The following is a 13,253-nucleotide window of genomic DNA, read 5'->3' as shown; positions in this document are numbered from 1 at the left end:
GGGAGGAAAGCATATGCTGCAGGGATACAGGAGTAGCCACTTCCCTTCCAGAGTCTCTCATTGGTGGGGAAGAAACTGATTGGTCCTTTGCCCTCCTCTTGTATTAAATTAAACCCTAGTCTGGGTTGTGAAGACTCCTCTCATTCTGTTCAGCAGTGCCACCCCCTACCCTGTATTGGTAGCTTCAGAGCTGTTTTGAGGCCAGGAAGGACTTTTTTCTTCTCAGGGGCCAAGTTGGCATAAGCCTTTGGAGTTATTTGCCTCTCTCATGGCATCCTAGATGCATAGTTAAGTTAAATAGGAATCAATTTAGTAATTAGTGGTAGTACTTGATAAGGAGGATAGTTCATCACAACATGTAGCTGGTTTTCAGTGCAGTTAAAAGGATGAGAGATATGAGACCCCCTCATTGGGGAGGGGGAGAAACAGGACTCAGATCAGTGAGCTAAGGCTTAGACAGTCTACCCTGAGTTATCGGTTATATGGTAGGAGCCCTGTAACCTCTGCATTGGAACCATTTATAATGCCTGGTATGTGAGAGTTTGGATGACAGCGTGGGTAGCACCTCCACTGTGTTAAATTTATTAAGTTGCAGCCTGCTGCTTAAGCATTGCTGTGTTTGTCCTCATTTGCCACAGTGTCCAGATCAATACATGGGAGGCTCTCTCATTTTATCCTGACGGGGGCTGCATAAGTACATTAATTGATTAGATGAACCACCTGAGCCCTTTTTTCTCTGTTTTTGTTTCCTTTAGTAGAGGAGAACAATGTGATAGAAAAATTGGGCAAAGAGGCCCCCCCTTAGTGTCTCACAGGAGAGCAGCACCTATTGGAGTGTTGAGGGTGACTCATGAGGGCAGTATATATGGCAATGGGTGTTTCAAAGGGGCAACAATGGGAGGAGCATGCTCAGAGCAGAGCCTCTGTCAGGGGAGCAGTTATGTATTCTGTGAGGAGTGCACATGGCAGTAGTAAGACAAAGTCCAATCTACAGTTAGTCACCAAAACACACTAAAGCAGAGTCTTTATACTGGTAAACGTCAGAACATTTTGTTTATGGTCCTCCTTTAAGAGAATAAAATCCATCCTTTACTACCAATGAAAATAATGTTTCAAGTGTACTGTGTGATCATAGCATCTGAGGTAAGCACCTTTAACATTTGATTTAGTTGTTCTTGGAGGAGCTGTAGATTTGACAGTGTCTTAATGCTTAAATGGTTTTGTCACTTTGGCAATCTTATAAGCCTTTACTGAATCTATCTAAAGCAGTGGTGCCCAAACAGTCTTTGGCTTATGGGCTGTGCTGTTATTACAAATTAAGGCTCTGAGCTATGGCTGTTTCAGGGCTGCACAACATTGTTCCCAACATATAATGCTCCCTTAGCTAGACAATAACTCTTTGCCGGCCTTCCCATAGCAGTTCTTATCCCATATTGCTTTTTGGCACAAATCAGTCAGTCATTTCTGCTTTGTCTGTATCTTTCCTCTGTCCCTAATCATGTGAGGAAACAACACACAAAGCTGAGTTGCTGCAGTGTGCAATACCCATCCTGTGCCAAAGACCTCACACTTTAAAGACTCTACTGCACTGGAATACTGGCGAATCAAACTTTACTCCTGAGAAAAAAGGCAATGAAGGACCAGGGACACCAAGCTATAGTTTCCACTTTGAAAATACACTGTACGGAGTTTGAAAATAATTTCCTCTCTCTGGTGACTCCCTCTCTTACACTTTCCTCTCTTATTTTTAATATAGTATTTATTTGTGTTTTCAAAGGCATTTAGAGATACATAGGTACTCAGAGTAATATATTTTCGCATAGATTTGATATAGTTTGAAATGTGTATTATGGCACAATATTGTTTTATCCATGCAAGAAAGTATATTTTTGATTAAACGTTTATATGCCAGTATTTCCATAAGTGTTTGTAGCAGCATTTTTATGTATGAGTAACCACGCAAGCAGATGTTGCAGAAATTATGCTTGGTGTAAGTAGGTAGGTGGACAATTGGGAGAGAGTCATTTTGTATGGATATCAATATAGATGAAAAGATCATATTATTTTCAGTGCAGTGCACTGTGATTTTTTTTGCCTCTACTACTTATATGTTCTTCATTGTTTGCCTCTACTTCTTATATGTTGGAAAGTAAATATAGTATCAGCAAATATACAGCTCTCTTTGAACCGATCTTGCGAATGTCTGATTAGAGCTGTGATTTGTTCCATATCATGTATATCATGGGCGATTTCCAGTTAAATCTCAAGTGTAGGGATTTCTTTCATGCATCGTAATATAGTGCTATATTTCTTTGACTGGTGTTAATGTTCTGAACAAGAAAAATTCTTTGGTGTTCCAAAGGTTTGAGAGAATAACACCCAAAATATAATGAGGAGTCCTTGTAGCACCCTAGAGACTAACAAATTAATTTGGGCATAAGCTTTCATGGGCTAGAACCCACTTCATCAGATGCATGGAGTGGAAAATACAGGAGCAGGTATAAATACATGAAAAGATGTGAACTGCCTTACCAAGTGTGAGGTCAGTCTAATGAGACAAATCAAGTAACAGCAGGATACCAAGGGAGGAAAAAACTTTTGAAGTGATCATGAGAGTGGCCCATTTCAGGCAGTTGACAAGAAGGTATGCGTAACAGTAGGGAGAAATTAGTATTGGGGAAATTAGGCCTAATCTGATGGTGTCCAGTTTGCAAACTAATTCCAGTTCTGCAGATATAACAGATTTTTATCAATGTATATGGATTTTTTTCCACTAAATTTAAATGTATACGTGATGAAAACATTTGGTTCTGTGGTCATTTGCCCATATCCTCTCTACCAGAGGTTGGGGCTGTTTGAGTTAGTTTCATTGGTGATTGCTGGAGTATAAAAGAAATGTATGATAACATTGTGGACAGAATTTCAGTGGAAAGTAGCTGATGTGGACATTTTAAATCCTATCTGCGTAGCTGCTATTCTCTGTTAAAGCTTTAAAAAGAAGGATGCTGGTGTTAAAGTACTGGGCTGGAAGTCAGGAGATCTGGATTTAATGCCTTTCTTTGTTACAGACTACCTGTGAGTCCCTGAGCAAGTCTATTAACATTTATTTGTACTGCAATAGAGCTCAAGGACTCAAACCAGGAACCTATTGTACTATACACTGTGCAGACACTAACCTTCATTTTGCACATGGGGAATTGAGATGGAGAGAGGTTAATACTTCCTTTCAATCAACTTTTTCTGACTTGTCTACCCTGTAAGCTCTTCAGTACAGAGACTCTTTCTTTCTATATGTATTGTGACAAAGTTCCTCCTCTACCTTGGTGGGTCTTGCGCTTATTGGCGGATTTGCTTGCCTTGGAGCTTCAGAGCAGCCCTTAGTTTGGCCGTTTTCGTGAACCCACAGTCCAGGTCAACTCCTCCTGTGTCTGACCAGGAGTTGAGAGGTTTGGGGGGAACCCGGGCCCACCTTCTACTCCGGGTTGCAGCCCAGGGCCCTGTGGAATGCAGCTGTCTAGAGTGCCTCCTGGAACAGCTGTGTGACAGCTACAACTCCCTTGGCTACTTCCGCATGGCCTCCTCCCGACACCTTCTTTATCCTCACCATAGGACCTTCTTCCTGGTGTCTGATAATGCTAGTACTCCTCAGTCCTCCAACAGTATGCGTTCTCACTCTCAGCTCCTAGCGCCTCTTGCTCCCAGCTCCTTACATACGCACCACAAACTGAAGTGAGCTCCTTTTTAAACCTAGATGCCCTGATTAGCCTGCCTTAATTGAGTCTAACAGCTTCTTGATTGGCTGCAGGTGTTCTAATCAGCCTGACTTAATTGTCTCCAGAAGGTTCCTGATTGTTCTGGAACCTTCCCTGTTACCTTACTCAGGGAAAAGGGGCCTACTTAACCTGGGGCTAATATATCTGCCTTCTATTACTCTCCCGTAGCCAGTTGGCCCGACCCTGTCACAGTATGTACAGCACCTAGCACAAGGGTGCTCTGATATTAGTTGGCATGTCTAGATGCTGCCTCGTTAAACATAACATCCATTTTAGTTTTAAATGTACTAACTTACCTATTTCAGCATCATTTATTGCTATATCAAGTTACACGAGTCCCTTCTAGCCATCTGTTTGCAGATTATTATTACATCCTCCAAGTTACATGTTGATTGCTATCAGTTTAAGCAGATGTGTTGTAAATAGGGATAGTTATAAAAAAATTATTTTGTATTTTCTTGAATGACTCCAAGTCTGGGATCTGAAAGAGTTGGTTTAAGTGCCTCATTATATTCTATTCCTATTTCTTTAAGATCACAGAGACACAATTTGGGATGTCAGAAATATTTAACAGGAGAGCAAGATTTTGAAGATTTTTTTTCTTCATTGTTTCCTTACAGTAAAGGTCTCAACTCTTGTGTTATTCTGGGTCTGTTTGTAGAATTTATAAAGAGCACTGATCACAAGGGGTGCTATGTGTAGTGGTAAATGCCTAATAGCATTTAAAGCAGTAAGTTCTACTGGAATAAGCAAAGGACTGAGAACCATTTTTTGTTCTAATTATGACCCTGCCACTGATTCTATGCATGGCCTTGGGAAAGTCACTTAACCTTTGTGGCTTATTTTCTCCATCCATACAATGGAAATACTAGTACTTACCCATCATCTTTAATGGGGTGCTTTGTTAATTAAATATATTTTTCTTTTATATGTTGAATCTGTATACTCATTAACTGTCATTTCTTTTTTTCAGAGTAGTCAAAATGCAATACATTATAAATATTGATGTTTAGAATAGTAAGCCATAACATCTTCACACGTAACCTCTTAATAAAAAGCAGGGCTGTCAAGCGATTAAAAAACTAATTGCTATTAATCGCACTGTTAAACGATAATAGAATACCATTTATTTAAATAGTTTTGGATATTTTCTACATTTTAAAATATATTTCAATTACAGCACAGAATACAAAGTGAACGGTGCTCACTTTATATTTGTTTTTATCACAAATATTTGCACTGTAAAAAACCAGAAATAATATTTTTTCAATTCACCTAATACACGTACTGTAGTGCATTATCTTTACCATGAAAGTTGAACTTACAAGTGTAGAATTATGCACAAAAAATAACTGCAATCAAAACAATGCTAATCTTTAGAGCCTATAAATCCACTCTGTCCTACTTCTTGTTCAGCCAATCGCTCAGACAAACAAGTTTGTTTACATTTTCAGGAGATAATGCTGCCCGCTTCTTGTTTACAATGTCACCTGAAAGTGAGAACAAGTATTTGCATGACATTATTGTAGCTGGTATTGCAAGATATTATGTGCCAGATGCATGAAAGATTCATATGTCCCTTCATACTTCAACCACTGTTCCAGAGGACATGCGTCCATGCTGATAACAGGTTCTGCTCAATAACCATCCAAAGCAGTGTGGACCGATACATGTTCATTTTCATCATCTGAGTCAGATGCCACCAGAAGAAAGGTTGACTTTCTTTTTTTTGGTGGTTTGGGTTCTGTAGTTTCCACATCTGAGTGTTGCTCATTTAAGACTTGTGAAGCCTGCTCTACCCCTCATCCCTCTCAGATTTTGGAAGGCACTTCAGATTCTAAAACCTTAGGTCGAGTGATGTAGCTATCTTTAGAAATCTCACATTGGAACCTTCTTTGTGTTTTGTCAAATCTGTAGAGTGACCAGATAGCAAGTGTGAAAAATTGGGACAGGGGGTAGAGGGTAATAGGAGCCCATATAAAAAAGAAGTCCCAAATATCAGGACTGTCCCTATAAAATCGGGATATCTGGTCACCCTACAAATCTGCAGTGAACGTGTTCTTAAAATGAAGAACATGTGCTGGGTCGTCATCACCATCTGAGACTGCTATAACATGAACTATATGGCAGAATGCAGGTGAAACGGAGCAGGAGACATACAATTCTCCCCCAAGGAGTTCAGTCACAAATGTAAGTAATGCATTATTTTTTAAATGAGCATCATCAGCATGGACACATGTCCTCTGGAATGGTGGCCAAAGCATGAAGGGGCATATGAATGTTTAACATAACTGGCACATAAATACCTTGCAGTGCCAGCTACAAAAGTGTCATGCAAATGTCTGTTCTCACTTTCAGGTGACATTGTAAATAAGAAGCGGGCAGCATTATCTCCTGTAAATGCAAACAAACTTGCATTCAAAAACAAAACAAGCTACATTTGTAAGTTGCACTTACACAATAAAGCTATTGCACGACAGTACTTCTATGAGGTGAATTGAAAAATACTATTTCTTTCGTTTGCCATTTTTACAGCTCAAATATTTGTAATAAAAGGTAATATAAAGTGAGCACTGTACACGTTGTATACTGTGTTATAATTGAAATCAATATATTTAAAAATTTAGAAAAAACATCCAAAAATGTAATATATTTCAATTGGTATTCTATTGTTTAACAGTGCGATTAAGCACGATTGCTTTTTTTTTTTTTTTTTTTTTTTTTAGGGCTGTCGATTAATCAGTTAACTCGTATGATTAACTCAAAAAAATTAATCTTTGCTATTTTAATGACGGGCAGAGATTTTGAACAATGTGCATGTGAGGTAAATAGTCTCTTTTTAGCAATCTCTGATTATATATTTGTTAAAGAGCTGTTAAACTAAATGAGACAAACCCTTATTACTATGGGCTTATTACTAAGTTGATGAAGTTTGTGGTGTAATATTGGCTCAAGGCTGAAAGTCAGCCTAAACACTTACTTCAGAAGTTGGTTTTATTTTTAAAAAACAAATGTAGCTTAGGTTAAAGAGCAAAGAAAGTGTTCAAGGGGTTGAGTCTTTGCTCATAGGGTATGTCTACACAGGGATAAAAGACCAATGGCATGGCCACGGCTGGCACAGATCAGCTGACTCGGATTCATGGGGCTTGGGCTGCAAAGCTAAAAATTGCAGGGTCCTAGAGCTCGGGCTCCATCCCAAGCCTGAACATCTACACAGCAATTTCAGCTCTGGAGGCTGAGCTCCATGAGCCCAGGACAGCTGACCTGGACCAGCCCCAGGATTTGTATCCCTGTGTAGACATAAGGCTGTCTATGTGTAGTGGCTGCCTTAGTGACTGTCTATGCTCTTGAACTGTAGGATAAAGATTTCACTAATTCTGCTACACTGGTAGGAATGCTAGTGTAGGTTCTGACACCTTTCATCATTTTTACCGCCATACTTTTAATTAACATAATGGTGAGATTGCTGGAACCTTGTCTACAGTCGGGATCTAATTGGTGCTACTTGCTGAAAAGCTAGTAGCACCAGTTTAAGGTTTTCTGGGGCAGGGAAACTCCATTATATCCTTGTTCATTGCCTAGCACAATGGGACTGGGGCCCCTCGGTGCTACCATGATACACAGTAATAATAAGACTCTTAAAATTCCTTATAGTCCCAGGCATTTAGACCTCAAATGGTCTAACAAGTAACCAATGAGAACTTGGTGCATCCACTAGCATGGCCAAACTATCAAGTTTGTTTCCAAAAATTCTAACTGCTTGTGATACACAGAAAGATTTTATTTTATCTGCTGCCCCCCTCCCCCTCCCCACACACACACACTGTTTTGAGGGCTGGCCAGGGGAAGGAGAGGGAGCTGTTGAAGGATTAGAATATATTTACTTACAAATAAAATTCAGAAAATGCGATAAAACCTATATACAAATAAAAACACAAAGTGGTAGAGAATGATAGGTGGGGCTGATAGCACCACCTATATTTGCGGTTGCCCAACATTTCCCATTTTAAGATCTTTTTCCGTTGCTTATAACTTTACCAAACTAACTATTTGGGCTGAAATTTTCCATGCTGATATTTGACACATCTGTCATTAATTATTGTTACCATTTATTTATATTATAGTAGCACCCAATGGGGCACTGATCCTGCCTGAGGCCTTTTGTGCTAGGTGCTGTACAAACATAGGCAGAGATGGTCCCTGTCCCTGAAGAGTTTATAATCTAAAGACAAATTGCAACATGTGAATGTAATAAACAATAGGAGGCAATGGGGAAAGGAGGACAAAGATAACAATAATAAAGTAATGTTTACATAAACGAATAATGTGCACAACTTGATGGTTCTGAATCATTTTACCTTGTTTGAATCAAACCACAACAGTCAGTACGCCCTTAACATTTGTCCCCGGCTCCTCCAGAAAAGTGTGTCTCTGGACTGTCTTTTTTTAAATCTTTATTTTGTTTGTTTTACCCCTTCTACTTAGGACTAGTTCTTTCTAAAATACGTAAAGTACCCCCTCAATTCGCTCAGACAATGAGCCCCCTTTTTCTACATAATCCCTCCCACTCTTCTTGGGGTGCCCAGTGTATCTGGTCTGGGAGGCTCTGGATGCGGTCCTGATTCAGTGGTGGACCCTTGCTGGTGCAGGACAACATGAAGTTCAGTGCTCAATTAGTATACACAGTTCCCAGTTTTGATGACACTTTGATGCAGGGCTTGCCCATCACCTAATCCTCTGTTCAGTCACCATACTTTCCCACCCCTCTACCACCAACAACCTATCACCCAAACAGCAACACAGTCTCAACTTGGAGTTCCATACTCTCATGAGGTCCCTGAAGCTCCATGACATCCTGATGTTGTTGGGGTCATATGCAAGGAGTGCACAGAAAACAGCTTGAATTGACTCAGCTCCATCCCTGGTGCTGCTAGCAGTGGCTCTCTAAACAAGTTAGGTTTTTTGTTTTGTTTTCTCTGACAAATGCTATGCTTGCTTTGCTAGCCAGCACAGTGGAACTTTGCCCCCAGAAGTCTCTGTATCTTTGAATCTGAAGCTAAAACATGAAATCATACAGGGCATGTGAACATTTAGCTATTTTGAAAAACTTTTCTTTAAAACAGTTGAAATAAATATTTAGTTGAACAAATAAAAGCTGGCAGTGTGTACATAAAGCAGAATTTTAATAGGGAACGTTTAGAATTGTATTCACTCTTGGTTAGCAGTGGAGATTATAGAGTACATTTTCAGGTAAAGATTATGGAGACAGCCATACGTGGGGTTGCAACCAATTATAAGCCTTCTTTTAACCCCCTCACTCCCCATATGTTTGTCAGGAAAAAGATTTTTCACTTCAAATTGCTTGTGATTACTACAAGGGAGTTTCACAGTATGAGTTGTTCAGTTTAATGAGGGGAGGAAGGATGGAGATTAGTAAGGACTGTCAATAACAGTGTGTATTTTGTTCAAAATCCCAAGTTCTTCAGGGCATGAAAGAGAGAGGTCAGACCAAAGGTGGCATAGGACTCTGCTGAGCTTAGGGTGGCCTGTTTTCCCTTTGCCCCCAGTGCCTTGCAGAATCATAGAAGGTTAGGGTTGGAAGGGACCTCAAGGAGGTCATCTAGTCCAACCCCCTGCTTGAAGCAGGACCAATCCCCAATTTTTGCCCCAGATCCCTAAATGGCCCCCTCAAGGATTGAACTCACAGCCCTGCGTTTAGCAGGCCAATGCTCAAACCACTGTGCTATCCCTCCCCCCAAATCTAGGAGCTCCACAGAGTCCCTTGCCTTCAAGGCTGCCTGAATCCTTCCATCAGCTCCCTTCTTTCTAACCCCAACACCAACTTTTCCATCTATGCATTGTTTTTAAATTATATGTTCTCTATCAATCTTAGACTTTAAATTAAACCTTTTGCCTGGGAAAAAAAGAAATGGATTTTGACAGAGGAGACTGCTGCGGTCAGTTGTGCAATAAAATAAATTGCAGATTAAATGTTCTTAATCCATACAGACAAAATAGTCCATAGTAATCACGGACTATACTGTGCCATTTTGGACTTTTAAAAATGCTTCATGCATTTCCATAGAGATCCCCCCCCCTCTCTCTCATTTAACTATTTGTTTTTTTTAATTGAATGATGGCTGGGATTTTGCTGCATATCTTGTAAAGCCCTCCAACATTTGTTTCATGTGCCCATAGACTATTTAAAGGGACTGTTGGGAATGGTCCACATCCACCCTAATTGAATTGGCCTCATTAGCACTGACCCCACACTTGGTAAGGAAACTCCCATCTTTTCATGTGCTGTATATTTATACCTGCTTACTGTATTTTTCACTCCATGCATCTTTATGCCCAAATAAATTTGTTAGTGTCTAAGGTGCCACAAGGACTCCTCATTGCTTTTGGTGCTATGTATGAAATTCTGTTAATCAGGTTGTTTTTTCATTTAGCACTGTTTGCGTTGTGCAGGACTCTGTCTGTGCATATTGCAGGATCGGGGTCCACCTCTGCAACTATTCGATACACAAACACATGACTATGTTCATGCACAAACAGTTTCAGTACCTTCAATAAGTGGATTTGAACCAAAACTGTTTACTATATGAGCACTGAGTATCTAAAAGATAAAACCAGCCTTGTTCATTATTAAGACGTTGTCTGAAGTAAATAAAACAGACAAGACACTTCAGGATGTGGGGGGCAGGAAACTAACAATACACACTTTATACAACATTGCATGACTGGATTAGAGTATTATGGGGATTTATCTGTCTTCCTCTGAAGCATCAGGTGCTGTAAAGCACCAGACACTGTCAGGCAAGATATCAGACTAAATGGAATAATGGATATGGTAAGGCCTATGTTTCTAAAATAAACTTGTAGTTTTAATTATTATTGTAAAGATAGCTGTTATATAGATTTCTTCTAGGGCTTTTCCCTTGTCTGTTTCAACATGCTTTATTATAGTAAAGCAGCCTTGCAAAATTGTACAAGGTGAATAATTTTGTACCTGAACTGGTAAGTTATCAGAACAGCTTTCCAAAATGGTATGAAGGATTCTTCATTTATGCAATAATTTATTTTAATACATTAGATGTCTATATTATCTTTATGGCACTATCTTCTCATGCCGTTTGACTTCAATTTGACCATTATTATACAGCAGCACTACTCAGGAACGTTTTATAGCCAGAATTGAAGAATTCTATGACTGGGCTGAAGAAAAGATCGTGACCCTTTCCATTTGCAAGTCACAGAAAGAGAGTACATGGTAGAATTCAGCTGTAAAAGTGGAACTGAAAAATACCTGAGAATGTTTGGAGACCCAGTGACGCAGGACATTCAGGACACGATTAGTGGCTGCTCTGCGTATTATGAACTCTTTGTCACACATTCGTTCAGAGTTGTTAAATCCTGTAGGAAAAAATTACCATGATGACACCAAATGCACAAGTAGCTAAAACAAACCCTTAAAATACATTAATAGTGCTGGTAAAGTGAAACCACAACAGATTTTCTATGTAATGAAAGAAAAGGAGCAGATGCAGAATATGTCAAATATCATTTGGGCTACAGAAACACTGCAGGATTCACATGAGCGAATTCCTCCCTACTATAGCTAAATAGTTTCCTACTGTGCTTAGCTTTCAGTAATAAGCTGAGAGATGGTTGTCTGCCTTAATCCCCTAAAAAGACAAGAAATGGTGGGTGGGGAGGAGAGAGCGAGCATGCATGACATGGGACAAAGAAAATCAGACAGGAAGATTGTGGAAGAACGATGAATATGGTTTAGAAAATGGAAGTGAGGAACAAATAGGGGAATAAAATGACAAAAATGTAGAGGAGAAAAGTTTGCAGAAGAAATGTCCTTTCATAAAAGCATGACAGTACTGTTCAGGCTATATCAGCCAATAAAGAAAGCCCTCCAAGGCATTCTTTAAAAATTGGTGTGATTAGGAAGTGGGAAGGGGAGTAAGAGGAGATATGTTTGCACATTAAGTTTCACTTCCTTGATTTCCAAGTTAGTCTGTCAACTGTATCATGTCCCAACAGCTGTTGTGAAGATGTCCGTTTCCTACTCTATTTTCTTAATATAAATTTTCAGCAACATACTAGAAAATGACTGCCTTAGATTTCCTCCACAATTTCTTTCTGCAGTTCTTTAGTAGCCCTGATTATAATATACTATGGTATGCTAATGAACAGAACATTTTTATGTTTCAAGTACTTGAATTAGAAAGTATTCAATGATTTGAAGGTATATTTAGGAAGTTCACATTATCCATCCTAATTGTAACTAAGTTTGTTACGTTCAGTCTTTGATTGTACTGCTTTTGATGTCCCTCACAACTGAGTCCTGGTGCTTGATGCTTTCTCCTGTATAACTAGCACTTTGAATAGATTTTTTTAATTAAATAAAAACAGCTGCTAAAGCCTCTTATGCTGTTACAAATGAAAGGACAGATTAAAACTTGTGTACTTTGTGAGAAGGACTGAATGTATGTTGAGAGAATGCTTCCAACTGTTTTGTTCTGCTTTTGTTTTCTTTTAAAGGCAAACCAAAACTTGTTATATTTCTAGAAAAGTGCACTGAAAAAGAAAGAAAGAAAAGTACTTGTGGTACCTTAGAGACTAACATTTATTTGAGCATAAGCTTCCGTGAGCTACAGCTCACTTCATCGGATGCATTCAGTGGAAAATACAGTGGGGAGATTTAGATACATAGAGAACATGAAACAGTGGGTGTTACCATACACACTGTAACCAGAGTGATCACTTAAGGTGAGCTATTACCAGCAGGAGAGCAGGGGAGAGAACCTTTTGTAGGGATAATCAAGGTGGGCCATTTCCAGCAGTTGACAAGAACATCTGAGGAATAGTGGGGGGGGGGGGGAGAGAAAATAAGCATGGGAGAAATAGTTTTACTTTGTGTAATGACCCATCCATTCCCAGTCTTTATTCAAGCCTAAGTTAATCGTATCCAGTTTGCAAATTAATTCCAATTAAGCAGTCTCTCGTTGGAGTCTGTTTCTGAAGTTTTTTTGTTGAAAAATTGCAACTTTTAGCTCTGTAATCGAGTGACCAAAGAGATTGAAGTGTTCTCCGACTGGTTTTTGAATGTTATAATTCTTGACATCTGATCTGTGTCCATTTATTCTTTTACGTAGAGACTGTCCAGTTTGACCAATGTACATGGCAGAGGGGCATTGCTGGCACATGATGGCATATATCACATTGGTAGATGTGCAGGTGAACGAGCCTCTGATAGTGTGGCTGATGTGATTAGGCCCTATGATGGTGTCCCCTGAATAGATGTGGGTACAGTTGGCAACGGGCTTTGTTGCAAGGATAGGTTCCTGGGTTAGTGGTTCTGTTGTGTGGTTGCTGGTGAGTATTTGCTTCAGGTTGGGGGGCTGTCTGTAAGCAAGGACTGGCCTGTCTCCCAAGATCTGTGAGAGTGATGGGTCATCCTTCAGG

At 39.6% G+C, this 13,253-nt stretch overlaps 1 protein-coding gene across 2 annotated transcripts in view; it reads right to left on the bottom strand.

The window, feature by feature from the left end:
* The window catches only part of RASGRF2 (Ras protein specific guanine nucleotide releasing factor 2), a 221,713-nt gene that overhangs the window by 48,448 nt on the left and 160,012 nt on the right, over positions 1–13,253 (bottom strand). For both annotated transcript variants that reach the window (XM_074952797.1, XM_074952798.1), the window contains exon 18: positions 11,083–11,189. In XM_074952797.1, the coding sequence (XP_074808898.1) occupies positions 11,083–11,189 (107 nt within the window). The remainder of the gene's footprint in view (positions 1–11,082; positions 11,190–13,253) is intronic.

This window comes from Natator depressus, chromosome 5 (genome assembly GCF_965152275.1).
Source record: "Natator depressus isolate rNatDep1 chromosome 5, rNatDep2.hap1, whole genome shotgun sequence".
Lineage (NCBI taxonomy): Eukaryota > Metazoa > Chordata > Testudines > Cheloniidae > Natator > Natator depressus.
Note: the sequence above shows the minus strand (reverse complement) of the source record. Positions and strands in the feature narration are given on the sequence as shown.